Source organism: Manis javanica, chromosome 13, assembly GCF_040802235.1.
Source record: "Manis javanica isolate MJ-LG chromosome 13, MJ_LKY, whole genome shotgun sequence".
NCBI classification, from domain to species: domain Eukaryota; kingdom Metazoa; phylum Chordata; class Mammalia; order Pholidota; family Manidae; genus Manis; species Manis javanica.
Genome location: NC_133168.1, coordinates 1,297,400 through 1,312,254, shown reverse-complemented (window position 1 = coordinate 1,312,254; position 14,855 = coordinate 1,297,400). Strand labels below are relative to the sequence as shown.

Below are 14,855 nucleotides of genomic sequence, written 5' to 3'. Positions count from 1 at the left end.
TTGTTTCGAGATCATCCTTGTTCATTATAGGTATATACTACAATATTGAGGAGTGAGGTGTCATTTTGTCTGCTATTTACTGAAAGTGGTCTAGAAAAATAAAAGGTACTTGTGTGCTTGGAGAGGAAGTTCATGTGTGTGTTCTAGGAGAGAGGTTTGATAGTGGGTCCAGAAGAAGGGCATGCTAAGCGCTCACTGTACTGTTTTTCTCCCTTATTTTTGTATAGACTTGAAATCTTCAAAAACTTTTCGGGGAAAATTATTGGAGCCTTGAGAATGTAGGAAAAGGCTGTTAGTAAATTGATAGAGAAATAATAGATTTGATTTATTTTACTAACTGTACTAATTTATTGTAAATATAAGGGTTAAAGAGGAACAAAGACATGTCTATGTATTTTTAGGGACGGTAGTTTAGATTTTTAATTACACTAGACTTTTATGATGTAGTTCTGGATACACGAACCCGATTTAAACGTGGTGTGGCTCACTTGCTTAAGACCTAAACTAGTAGTTTTCTGGACTCTTGTGATGTTGTCTTTGATATCGGGAGGTGGGGTTGTTAAAAAATGATTTGTTTCAGATGAAGTTAAGTTGAATTTACCAGGCAAAGTAGCCTTTGTCTTACATGAAGTGAAAAATGCTCTATCCTATATAGCTTACAGGCATGTGTAGCATATTGATTTAAGGTGAATCGGACCAGTGGATATGAGTCCAAGGGATGGGCAAATATTGAAAAGCATTATGTTATTTATAAACCCCATTCTTATGATTCTTTAGCCAAGAATAGTAGACAAATCAAATTATGTTGTTATCTATAGTGATTTGACTGTCTTTAAATAGTGAAATTATCTTACGATTAGTACTTGTAGTAAATGGACATTATCCAAAATAATACACAGTTATACTAATACCTAGTTATAGGTTAACTGAAGTGCTGTTACTAGATAGGTAAAACTTTTAACATACTTATAATACAATATAATCCAATAATACAGTTAAGTAAAAATATTTGGTAAAATATTAGGAAATGAAATATAGTGCTATATTAAACATTTCATACCTAATGACAAATGGAGGTTATCCCTATATGCATGGTTATATCAACATTAGAACATTTACTAGAGCAATCCACTGGGGAAAATTATGATCATCTTAATATTTGTAGAAAGACGTTTGACAAATTCATTATTCATTTGTGATAAAATGTCTTTAAAATGTTGAAAATAATATGAAAAATGTTCACATTTATTAATCATAAGTGGTAAATGTGGGTATTTCATTCCACACCTTTTCTTCAGTTTAAAAAACTTCCCAATTTAAAATTGTGGTGATCTGCAACCATTTTTGCGTTTCTCTTAACTCCCCTCTTTCCAACCTCAAAGCATTTACCAAGCACATTGTAAAAACAAGATCAGTATTTACTTCTTTCTTGCCTCAAATCTAAGTGCCCCACACATGTAAGTGCGTGACTTCCTCTCTCTGGCATAATTAGTGATGAGGGGACAGTCAGACTGTGGAACTAAGGAGCTCTGAAGGGAGGATCCACAGACCTAGAAACTGCTTCTAAGCAACTGAAATGTCTACCCCAGTTCTGGATTGAATGCCTCAGTTTTAGAGGCATTTCTTTACATACAAATGTGTATATAAGGATATGCTAAGCTATGAAAAAGTGATGAGTTATATGAATATAATGTGTTTTGTTTTTTTAGGTATCTACGAATATTTCAAAATGTGGACTTATCTAGCAATTTTTACTTTAGGTAAGTTTGAACTTAGTTTTTCTCCTATCAGTCACTTAAATGTTTATATCTTTTTCTAAGGGGTATAAAAAGAATCGAGGACACAGTAGTGCTTGCTCTGTTCTTTTTTTTAAAATGGCCAAATTGTTCCATCTGAAAACACAAGATACAGATCTTTCCTCCTTTTAAAAATCTGATATTTGAAATTTGCAAGGACTTCTTACTATAAAAATCAAGTTTGTTTGGATGGGATTTTAATGAAAGATTCTTATTTTATATTTTGAATTACAAAAATAAAATTTGCATTCAGTCTCTAACACAGAGATAACTGAAAATTGAACTGTGAAATTGTTAACAAAACTAGGTAAAAATAAATTGAAAATAGGAAGCAATACCAAAGGTTGCAATATCAACGTACTGCTAATAGCATTATAATTAATTAATAGTATTCCCAGAAGAGGAATGTAACATTAAGTAGATGTGAAAATATACCCTAAGGAAATAGGTCAGGAGAGAAAATATTAGTCAGTATTTATAAAAATACATTTATAGCTTCTCTATTTAGCATAACCCGAATAACCAACACAGAGCTAAACCAAATATCAATAGCAGAACAACATGCAAGTTGATTGTAGCAGAGGTTGTGGTAAGAGTATTTACCAGCACTGAGGTGACCAGCGTGGAGGCCTAGCAGACAGTGATGTGCTGTCTGGGAACTGTATCCACTGAAATAGACACAAAGTAGCATCACAGTGAGGACTTGAGTCACCGGAACTAAAAGAGGACCTAGGATGTGTAGCTCTTGGTGTGTTATGCTGATGGGGGTACTTGGCATTATTTTAACTTTACTTATATCTGTGAAATAAGGAAAGACATGTCGACTGTGTCGAGTGGATTATGTTTTCATTGACATAAAACTGAAGAAAGTTATTTTAATAGTAGCGTAGTCAAGGGGCTCCTAACGGAATAATTTGCACTTCCACAAATGTTTATTAAATGTGTATTTCTATTCTATTTGTGTCAGTCATCTGCTTCCAGTTTTTATTGCTTAAGTTTATGTTTTTAGCATCTGCGAGGCACTGTGGAAGCTTGGTGGGACCGTTAGACACTGTCTTTCCCTGCTTCATGGAGTTCATCTTCATTTGCCTCCCATACTGAGTTCTGGTCAAGTTATTCCATAAGTAAAAGTGTGTAGGTTAAAGTTTTTATATTTCATAAGTAAGCTAAAAAAGATATGCTGCATTCTTAAGATTCAGCCAGAATAAAGCAATAGTTTTAAATAGGAAGAATTGATTGTTAAAATGTCTCCCACCTCTCTCCCAAACCAGCAGCCTCATTGAGATGGTTCTGATGTGTAACATTTGTAAGTTTAAGGTACACAGTGTGAGGATTGGATTTAGGCATATACTGTGACATGATTACCACAGTAAAGTTAATCAGCATTTCCATCCCCTCACATAATTTTGATATTTTGTGTGTCTGTATGGTGATAACATTTAAGATTTACTCCTGTAACAAATTTCAAGTATAACTCAGTACTGTTAATTATAGTTACCCTGCTGTGCATTAGATCCCCAGCTCTTACTTACTTTACAGAAGGGACATTGTGCTCTTTGGCCAACACCTCCCATTTCCCCAACCCCCCTCCCTGGCAACCACCATTCTGCTCTCTGAGTTCGGCTTTCTTAGATCGCATATGTGAGTGACAACACACAATGCTTGTCTTTCTCTGACTTATTTCACATGGCAAATGCCCTCAAAGTCCATTCCTTGTTATTGTGAACAGCAGGATTTCCCTTCTTTTTTATGGCTGAATAATATCCCATGTGTGTGTGTGCACACACACCTTATCTATCCCTCCATCCATTGGTGAATTCTTAGGTTGTTTACCTGTCTTAGGATAGATGCACAGAGGTGGGATTGCTGGATATACGTATACTTCTAACTTTCCGAGGTGCCTCCATTCTGTCCCCACATTGGCCGCACAGTTCATATCCCTACCGACAGGGTTCCTTTTGCTCCACAGCCTTGCCAACACTTGCTATCTCTTGTCTTTTTGGTTATAGCTGTTCAGCCAGGTATGAAGTGCTATCTCCTTGTGGTTTAATTTGTCTTTCTCTCATGTGTTGCTGTTTTCTGTCACGTGTATATGTTGGCCATTGGCAGTCTCTTTGGGAAAATGTCTATTCCAGTCCCTAGCCCATTTTTCAATCAGATTGTTTTTGCTGTTGCGTTACATGAGTTCCTAATGTATTTTAGATACTGAACCTTATCAGATAGATGTTTTGCAGATGTTTTCTCTCATTCTATAGGTGATTTTTTTATTTTGCTGATTTTTTTCTCTGTGCAGAAGCTTTTTACTTTGATGTTGTCCCAGTTACTTATTTTTGCTTTCATTACTTGTGCTTTTGGTGTCATGTCTGTGCCAAGACCAATGTCAGGGAACTTTTTCCTCATGTTTTCTTCTAGTAGTTTTATAGTTTCAGGTCTTATGTTTAAGTCTTTAGTCCATTTTGAATTAACTCTTTGAGTGGTTAAGGTGGGGGTCCATTTTCTTCCTTCTGTGTGTGGCCGTCCAGTCCCCCGCAGTGGTCACTGAGGAGGCTCTCCTTTGAGCAGCACCTCTCGGCTCCCTGTCAAGTGTTAGTTGGTCGTGTTGCATGGCTTTACCTCTGGGCTCTTAGCTGTTGTATTGATCAGTGTGATTTTATGCCAGTACCGTGCTGTTCTGAGTGCTGTAAAAAAGTCTAAAATCGGCAAGTGTGGTGTTTGCAGTTTTCTTCTTGTTCTCAAGAGTTTTGGATATTAGCAGTCTTGCAGTTCCATACACATTTTAGCATTGTTTTTCCTGTTTCTGTGAAAAATGTCACTGGAACTTAGCAGGGATTGCATTGAATCTATAGATGGCTCTAGGTAGCATGGACATTCAAACAATATTAATTTTTCTGTTCCAAGAACACAGAAATCTTTCCATTGATTTGTGTTTTCTTCAGTTTCTTTCATCAATGTCCTATAATTTTCAGGGTAAGATCTTCCACTTCTTGGTTAAATTTATTTCAAAGGATTTAATTTTTTGGATGCTATTCTGAATGTGATTGAAATACCAACCTCTCAGTATGACTTTTCTCCCTGTGAGAATAGATGCTAGTAAAATTGATGGCCCCATCAAGCCAATGTGGTAAAATTGAATTTCACAGATGAAACAAACCAATTTCAATCAAATTATATGAATAAATTAAAGAAGTAATAATTAAAACAATGTGTCTTTAGACAGAATTGTAATCATCATAACATGACTAAATACAAATTTATACAAACTTGAGGAATTCTAGATAACCTTTTGAAATGTGTTAAAAGTATATAACTTTAGAGATACTCATAGAAATTACTAATTATGTGAAATCAGAATTGTAAAGGATTCCTTTTGGCCTAAAGGCCATATTTTATTTGCACAGAGTGTTATTGTTTTTTGCGTGGTTGTTACTCTCCTGAAACATGTTTCCCTTTAATGGCATGTGTTACTGCTTATTGCTGTTTCATTATGAAGTCAGTTATAGAACTGTTTTTGCTCATAGGTAAGTTAGAGTGCAGGCCATGCACTATTACAGCGGGTATTTGTAACATCAATAGAACTCCACTCAAATACATTTGAGCATGACACCTTTGCACCACTGTGAAGTTAATTGATTTCAATAGAAAGCAGAAGTGCACATTGCAAATCAGTGAATGTAGGTCAGTCACATCTTGTTGTGTATTTCTAGTGAGGCAGGTGCCTGAGTCATGTGATGGTTTTTTAATTCCCAGTTACATCCGTGGTTTGGTGTTTCACAGCGCTTACTTGAACAGCTTTGCTTCCAAGTAAAGGAACAGTGCTAAGTGATTTAACTCACAGATTTTAACTCCATTTGGGAGTCAAGACTGTGAAATGCATTTTGCTTTTATGATTCTTACTAAGCTTCAGTTATGTTCTCAGTTACAGCTATGATCTCTCCCACTCACTTCAGTATAACCTCACGGTCTTACGAATGCCCCTGGAGATGTTAAAGTCTGAAACGACCCAGACTCGCCAGGAGAGTTTCGACATCTTTGAAGATGAAGGATTAATCACACAGGGTGGAAGTGGTAGGTGGCCTTTAGCACATCTGATGTATGTTAATAATGCAGCTTCCACGAAATGCACCTCCTGAACTTCACTAGTGTTTCCTTTCTGTTTTTCCTACACGGGCTCGTCTTCAAACAACTTTTCCTCACCTGAGGTTGTTTAGTGTATGAATTGGACCAATTCATTTTGTAAAAACCTTTATCACCATGTGACTGCATTTGTGGGCCAACCAGAAAATTATGTGCTGACATTTTTTAGCACATTTTCATGCACTTTTAATGGACTACATGTAGGTCTAGACTTGGTTTGGCTTAAATGGAGAATTATCTTTTGAGTACTGAAGAATATGCACCACCACCTTATTTCCTTAGAGACCAGTTCAATGTGGGCTTAGTTTTGGGAAAAAAGTCACTATGGGCTGCCAGTTGTGTGCTAGACATTTACATACAATATCTCTAATCCTTGTAAAAACTCGGCTCAGTAGGTATGGTGCCACTTTTTTTTTTTTTTTTTTTTTTTTCCAACTTTTTATTTTGAAAAATTTTAAAACTTTCCAAAGGTCAAACAAAAGAATATCATGCTGAACACAATATACACTTGAGTTGTTTTGCTAATTATTAACACTTGATTCCATATACAGTGGTGTGCTGATAAATTGGGTCTCTGGGTAGGGGGGAAGCCCTCATTTGTAGTATTTGCCAATATCTGTGGTGTAAAAACTCCCATCATGGCTGATTTCAAGCTAATTTTAAACTGATGGTTTAACAAATGGCTTGCAAAATTCCTGAATATTAATCTATGCTCAGTAACTGGTAAAAGCTGGCTCCAGTACACTATATTTTTCTTGAACTATTTTGAATAACTTGCAGACATTATGGCACTGAACCAAATAACTTTAGCACATGTCTCCTAAGAATAAGGACATTTTCAAACATAATCACAAAATCATTACCACACTTAAGAAAAAATTAGCAACATATTTCATAATATTAACTAATATATATTGCCCAGTAAAATTTCCCCACTTGTTCCCCCAAATGTCTTTTATCGCATTTCCTTAAAAATTGAGAATACAGTGAAGGTTGCATGTTGCATGTGGTGGTTTTTTTTTTTTTTTTTTTTTTTTTGAGAGGGCATCTCTCATATTTATTGATCAAATGGTTGTTAACAACAATAAAATTCAGTATAGGGGGGTCAATGCTCAATGTACAATCATTAATCCATCTCAAGCCTAATTCTCGTCAGTCTCCAATCTTCTGAAGCATAACGAACAAGTTCTTACATGGTGAACGAATTCTTACAGAGTGAATAAATTCTTACATGGTGAACAGTACAAGGGCATTCATCACAGAAACTTTCGGTTTTGATCATGCAATATGACCTATAAACCATCAGGTCAAATATGAATATTCATTTGATTTTTGTACTTGATTTATATGTTGATCCCACATTTCTCCTATTATTATTATTATTTTTATTTTTAATAAAATGCTGAAGTGGTAGGTAGATGCAAGATAAAGGTAGAAAACATAGTTTAGTGCTGTAAGAAGGCAAATGTAGATGATCAGATGATCAGGTGTGTGCCTATGGACTAAGTATTAATCCAGGCTAGACAAGGGCAGCAAGACATCCACGGATGCAGAAGATTTCTCTCAAAGCAGGGGGGGTGAGGTTCTGAGCCTCACCTCTGTTGATCCCCAAATTCTCACCTGATGGCCCCCCTGCAACTGTGCCTGTCTTAGGTTGTTCCTCCCTTGAGGAATCTTACCCGTCTCTGGCTAACCAGTCATCTTCCGGGGCCATACAGGGAAATGTAAAGTTGGTAAGTGAGAGAGAAGCCATATTGTTTGCAAAGGTTAGCTTTTTACTTCTTTGCAGATTTATGCCCTGTGGCTTCTATGCCCAGCACTTGTCTCGAGGTATCTTTACCACCTGGAGGAATTATGATACTCGGTAAATTCGATATGAGGCACGAATTCTATTTAAGGTTTGTAATTAGGAAGGAAGAAGAAAAGCTATAGATGTAGCATATGAAGGAAACTTGGGAGAATTGATTATTTCTTTGACATATCTTCTTGTATAGTACCTTAATTATGTATAGGTTTTAAACTACTAACTAATTTGCACACACATATTAACATAATAGGAATACGGTGACATAAACAAAGCAAATCTATAATTACCAGCCATCTCCAGTGAAGCCAAGAAAACCATTTAGGCACCCTAGGCATTTGTGAAAATTTATCTATGATATGATGGATATTGTCCAACTGTACTTGAACCATCAGACAAATTAAAGCAGCCCATTTCTGGGATCTGTTCACATCCCATATGTTCTTTTAACCATAGATAGTCTATAGTCATGAGATTTTGGGGTGCTACAACTTGCACCCCTCCCAACTCCTGGTTGAGTTCCAACAGTACAGATCCAGTCAAATTCGTTGTCTCACTGTATGCACATGCCAGCCTAGACATCTCCCTCCTCCTTCTTATGGCAAGTCCAGGAGACGGTGGGCTGGATGCAGCCACAACCACAGCATCGTCCGGATCCCTGTGGAGGCTTTTTGATGATCATCCCCCGGCACGAGTCCTCCAGAGAGTGCTGATGCCGGAAGCTCCTCCTCATATCGTATCTTAGTTCATTTTCTGGGTATCCAAGCTAGGCCTTGATCTTCTGCGTAGAAACAAATAGACCCTTTGCCCACACTTTGACATGCCCTCTATACCACTGTGCAGAACTCATTGGAGGTCAGCACACAGTAACTGCTTTTTTTTTTTTTTTTAATTAAGAGAAAGGAATATTATCAGAAAAGAGTACCTCCATAGCTGATCATCTGACACCCTTTAAGTGATCAACATTAAGGATATTTAAAGCATGCGTTGATCTTTGATTTACCAATAGTTTTATCCTGTTAAGGAGTAATCCCCCTTTTCTTTCTTTCTTTCTTTTTTTTTTAAATTTTTAATCTACACTTACCTGAAGAATACTATGTTTACTATGCTCTCCCCTATATCAGGTCCCCCCTAACAACCACATTACGGTTACTGTCCATCAGCTTAGCAAAATGTGGTAGAGTCACTACTTGTCCTCTCTGTGTTGTGCAGCCCACCCTCCCCTTTCTCCCTCCCCCCCATGCATGCTAATCTTAATACCCCCCTTCTTCTTCCCCCCCCTTATCCCTCCCTGCCCACCCATCCTCCCCAGTTCCTTTCCCTTTGGTACCTGTTAGTGGTATGGTGCCACTTTTAAAGAAAAGAAGACTAAGTGGGAAACTGAGGCCCACACTTCAGGGCCCCATGACCAATGTCCAGAGGGACCATGGCACAGGTCAGAGGTCGCTCTTCCTTTGGTCCCAGCTTGAGCCCCTGGCTCCTTGTGGGCACTGCCTCCGTCAGGGCCACTGTAGGGTCATCGCCTGTGTGACTCACCGCGACCCAGGGACCCTGGACTGACCAGTCACACGGCAGAACGGGTACCTTTAGGCCTGGAGCTCTAAAGCCAGAGGCGTTTCCAAAGGGAGTGTTGTGAGGGAATCGTTTCAGCCTGACAGCAGTTTAGCTGAGTTAGATTTGCTGTGGAAACATAGTAAGCTAACGCTGTCTTGGGCGCCTTGCGTGTGCCGTTTAGACGGTGATGGTGGAGATAAGGCTGCCGAGGCAGAGTGTGTGGTGACGTTGCGGGTGTCTCCCTGTGGGGCGCTCTTGCACAGGCCTGGGCTCTCCTTACGCTTGCCAATGGTCCTGATCCGCTCTCAGAAGACTTCAGCTGTTGCTTAAACTGAATGCCATCCCTTCCATTGCCCTGGACTCTTGATAGTTTATTAGATTGACTGTCATCTGCTCTAAGGCCAAACCTGGGGTTCCCTCGCTGTCCTGGAACATCTCAATCCCATCGGTTTGCCTTGGGTCAGACACCTGAATGAGACCTATGCTAGGAGAGAGAGGGTAAGAGAATGTGTGCGTGGGCATTCACTTGCATCATTTCCTCCAAATCTCACACTTAGTGGTAGGAAAGCTGCAAGTATTACTAAATTTGCACTGCATGTCATCCCAAATCTGAGTTTAAATATTTGTTCCGAGATCTAAATTAAGCCTCTGAAAGCCCCTGAATTTTTTACTATCTCTGTTCCATTTGATAGAGATGAGAAACTGTGTTTTCATAGCTGATGTAGCAAATTACCACACACTTAGTGGCTTAAAACTGTACAAATGTATCATCTTACATGGAATTCTGAAGTCCAGAATAGGTCTCAGTGGACTACAGTTAGGGTGTGTGGGCTGCGTTCCTTTCCTGACAAGGATCCTAGGGAAAAACCCATTTTCTTTACCTTTCTGGCGTCTCGAGGCTGCCCAGTCTCTGGCTCACGGCCCCCTTCCTCTTCAAAGCCAGCAGAGTCCAGACCAGGTTTTCTGCCACATTGCATCACTCCGACACCCAACGCTTGTGTCCTCCTCTTTCACTTAGAGTGACCCTGTGGTCACACTGGGCCCCCCGGGAGGGTGCAGACTGACCTCCCCGTCTCAGGGACTCCTGATGAGCAGCCTTAATTCTGTCTGCAACTTCAGTTCCTCCTTTCCAGGTGACCTTACATATTAACAGTGGTCAGGACGTAGGACGTCTTTGGTGCGGTGGCATCATTCTACCGCTTGGGGAAACTGATAGGAAGCAGAGTGAGGGCAGGAGGCGCACAGGTCGGTAGGGAAGGAAAAGAATACATTTTTTAAAAAGCCCCTCCTGTGTCAAGCCCTGGTTTAGTCACTGCGCAGATATTTTATTTGATCTGAACAGTTGTCTCTGAAGCGAGTAGTAGTGTCATCACTTTGCAGCTCAGAAAATTGAGGTTCAGAGATGTTAAGTAACTTGACAAAGGTCACAGAGCTGGTAGGTGGCAGAGGCAGGACCCCAGCCCACACCCGCACTGCTCTTGCTGTGTGTAGAGGGCAGAGGAGGTTCCGTTTTTATGAATGAAACCCGAGCGTAGTTGTCATAGTATATGAACACTTTTAACATATTTTTGGAAAGAATAGTGTTGACTACCTGCTATCCAGAACTGTAGAATCTTTTAAGTTATTATCTTATAAACATACTTGTTTCTTGTTTCGTACTTCATAGGAGTTCTGTAAGACTGATGTTTAATAAATGTATCTGGATATGCTGAAATCAAGTGTGATGGGGTTGATTTCTTCCCACGGAGAAGGCCTGATAAAGCTGTGATCACCACTTACGGGAGTATCAGCAGGGCACCCGGCTGTTCTCAGCACGTCGTGTGCATTTCCAGCTATTTCCCCTTCACAGCAGACACACATCACAGATAACGGTTGAGGTGACAGGGACCCTGAGGCAGTGAGCCACCCTCTCAGTCACACCTGTAGCCCTGCTGCCGCGAGGCAGAGGGGGACTTGGACCCAAGCACCCTGGCCCTGGGGCAGCACTCCCTGCCACATGCCAGGCGTCTCCTGGCATATTCTTATATCTGTACACGCATCCACAATTTTTCTGTTGTTTCTTTTCTCTTAGGTTAAAAACTCTCAAAAACCAGAAAGTGTATTTATACTTCGACCAGGTACAGAATCAGCAGTGTTCTGTGTGATGATATGAATGATATTCACTGAAAATGGCAGTGCTGTTTATCAGGCCTAATTTTGAAGTTAAAAACAGAAGTTTAAGAATTTAACAGTGAGTCGAACGTCAACCAGTTCCCTTCTTTCTGACACCAGCTTTTGCTTTGCAGGTGTGTTTGGGATCCGTAGTGAGCCCTACATGAAGTATGTGTGGAACGGTGAACTTCTGGATGTAATTAAAAACAGTGTGCATCGTGACTGGCTGCTGTATATCATTCATGGGTTCTGTGGGCAGTCAAGTATCCTTTTTTAAAAAAATTAAGATACATATTACTAAACTTATGCTCTGCCAGTTTGTGGAAAGCCACGTTCAAATCCTAAGATTATAAAATCACTGTGCACCCAGCAGGAAACTCACCCGTGGTGCCGTGTAGTGGCAGTACAAAGCGGAATGCAGGCCCCTGAAGAGACGTGCAGGAAGACGAGCTGCGTGCCCCGCCGGTGAGGCAGTGAGGCGGCACTCCTGGCCCGAGCAAAGGAGCAGAACCACCACAGGCGGCAAGGACGCGGCAGGCTGGGCCCTAAACAGAAGTCAGGGAACAAGAGTGTGGGTGCTGAAGGCACTGTGAGTGTGGAGGTGGAAAAGCCCACGGAGTGACCTCGTGGCTTGAGCATAAAACCCCAAGGGGGCACAGTGTGGTGGCAGGGACCCTTGTGGGGGATCAGATTGCTTCGGTGGTCGGACCAGGGGCTTCGGGTTTGGCCGGGGACCTCTGAAAGGCTCTTTCAAGAGGGTGAACAAAGTATGTACAAAGTAATACTTAGGAAGCTTGAGTTGACAGCCATTTTAAAGCTGGATTCATTAACATGAGACTGGAACAAGGGACATGAGTTAAGAAAAGATTCCAGCAGTTCAGGTATAATGTAACGAGGCCTGGGTTAGAAAGAGGCATAGGAGATTAAATAGAAGTAAGTTGAGCTGTGGATTAATCTGGGTTCGGTCATATAAGTACTTGTTTTTCTTGTCTTTTAATTTCTAGCCATGTCCTTCCAGTGAAGTGTTCCTGTGCTCTGGCCTTCGGGAAGGCAGTGTGTACTTCCTAGAAGTGGTGTTTGGGTTTTTCCTGCCTCTCTGAGATCATGTAGAGCATTTGTGCACCCAGCATGCTTTTTAGTTGATGTTCTTTTGTGTCTTAGGTGTTTAAAGACCTATGGTGAAAACTTTAAAGGAGTAGCTGTTTTGTGACCAGCAAGTGGGTGGGTGTGATGAGTCAGTGTTACGCTTTCTTGTGCAGAGCACGGGGAGGAGCAGAATCAGGGTACAGCTGGAGGGCTTAGCCTGGACGAGGGCCAGGGCCACCTCCTTTGTGGAGGGTCGGGGAGAGGGGAGGCTAGATGAAGACAGAGGAATTTTGAAGTGAAGATGAGTGAGGTGTAAGAGCTGTGCTTGAAAATCAGGCTGACTACTTTATGATCGTTTTGACCAGTGAGCGCAATATTATCTGCTTGTTCATTCACTGAATAAAGAGATTTGGCCCTGAATTACTTCTTCTGTTGCGAACATTAAATCTACTTGGAAAGAACACAAGGTTTTCACCAGCAACGACACCAAAAAGGATGTGCTACAATTCCTAAAAGGCATCTCTTCACTGATTTGTATTGCCAAGAGCTGACTTGGGGCCTGATGTATTAAGTCCAATACATTTTTAAAAGAGCAAATAGCACCAGGCGTTATAATTTTAGATTATAATTTAGCTCACCAGTCTCCTAGCTATCAAGCATTTAACGAGTTCTAGAAGTGTATATGACAGAAGTCATAGCGATTTATTGAACATTTATTGGTCCGGGCACTAGTTCAATATGCATTACCCAGCCTAGTCCTCCTAACCGCCTGATAACATTAGCTTCCTTATTATTACTTACACCATCTTGCAGAAGATGAAGCAGAGGTTGGGTAAGGCAATGGACCTACTATGCTGATGTTGGTTAAATGGTTCCCGGTGTCATGCTCACTGCAGTCCCTTACTGCAGGTATGCTTCCTGGGGAGAACCCTGCTCGGTGGCACACGTCCTGAGAGGTGTGTGACCTCTGAGGACCAAGAAAGAGCTCGTTGTACTCATTTACACCCTTCACTGGGCCACCAGGAGAGGCCGGTCTTCCCTCGGCTAGTAACCCTACTTCCGGTTACCGTTTCCTCTGAAGTTCCAGGAAACCCCTTCTGAGGGAGGCCTGGTTCTGCCGCAAAACTTGCAGTTTGGAAGAACAATGAGACCCAATGCTGGTCCCATCCTCGGCTGGAGTTTTTTGGTGTGTTTTGGGCCCCCTGCAGGATGTACTTAGATGTGTATCTAAGGCCTAACGATCTCTGGGTTTGGTGTGGCAGCCCGAGTGTTGAACAGCTTTAACTTGATCTCTAAGAGCTGTTGATCTACGGACGACCGGTGTATGTCACTCTAGTAGCCAGAAGATCCAGTAGATTCGCTGGGACGCGCTTTCTCAAGAGAGGTGCAAACTGTGAGGTAAGATGGGGAAACGGCAGCGCTGCTGACATTTCAGCCGTTATTTACATCAGCTTTGGCAACAGCTGAAGCCAAGTGGGGTTTTAGAAAGTGAGATTTCTTAAATCTGAATTTAGTATCTGAAACTTAAGAGAAATATACTAATATACTGATTTTCTGAAAAATGAGCTTAGATTTGTTCAAGGCCTTAGGGAGTTATGAAATGGCCATTGTTTGGGAGCTGAACCTTTTCTGTAATATATGAAAAAATGTAATATGTACATAGTGTTAGAGACCAAATTAGCCGAGTACCTCCACCCAAGGAGTAAGTGGAGGGGAAAACTAGTTGTTGGAAGAACAGCCTTGAAAAGACAAAGTAGAGGACGGCATGGGAGACCCCTCCCCCTCTTCCCTGTCTTTAGCTGCTCACCCCTAGAAAATGGCAAAAATTCCTCCCTGCTTCTGCAAGTCAGGGAATCTGTTTGCAGTGGACAACTCGAGTCTCAAGCAGATGTGTGACTGAGTGAGACACTGTTTTGGTCCTGACTTAAAATAGCAACATCGTTCTTAAAATTCTAACTGGTGCTTTAGGAAAAACCAGAATTTTGCAGCTATATTATGTACTTTTGAGTATTCCAAGGATGGTAGATGTTAATACCTCTAAAATGATTCTTTGTCATATCTTTATATACTTTTATATGTGAACTAACTCAAGACCCCGTTTTTCCCCTTTTGTCCATCAGGCATTATTTGAATATTACTCTTTTGTCCTTTGATTCCTCCTTGGTTTTCAGAATTGGATCTTTATATTCCACTGGTCTTCCTAACCTCCTCTATAATTTCATGTAATTGTTTTTCTTTTCTCTCCCTTTCTACCATTTATACAGCTCAAGCTATCCTCTATCTACTACTTGTATTACTAGCTATTTAATTAGATTTTGTCCTTGGCTATT

The 14,855-nt window shown here is 40.6% G+C and overlaps 1 protein-coding gene across 3 annotated transcripts in view; it reads left to right on the top strand.

The window, feature by feature from the left end:
• FIG4 (FIG4 phosphoinositide 5-phosphatase) overlaps nucleotides 1–14,855 on the top strand; it is a 72,462-nt gene that overhangs the window by 19,617 nt on the left and 37,990 nt on the right. For all 3 annotated transcript variants that reach the window (XR_005059698.2, XM_037012251.2, XM_073220805.1), the window contains exons 5-8: nucleotides 1,710–1,760; nucleotides 5,713–5,861; nucleotides 11,574–11,702; nucleotides 13,823–13,923. Coding sequence is in view for 2 of the 3 variants with exons in the window: in XM_037012251.2 (XP_036868146.1) it covers nucleotides 1,710–1,760; nucleotides 5,713–5,861; nucleotides 11,574–11,702; nucleotides 13,823–13,923 (430 nt within the window). In the remaining variant the exon portion in view is untranslated. The remainder of the gene's footprint in view (nucleotides 1–1,709; nucleotides 1,761–5,712; nucleotides 5,862–11,573; nucleotides 11,703–13,822; nucleotides 13,924–14,855) is intronic.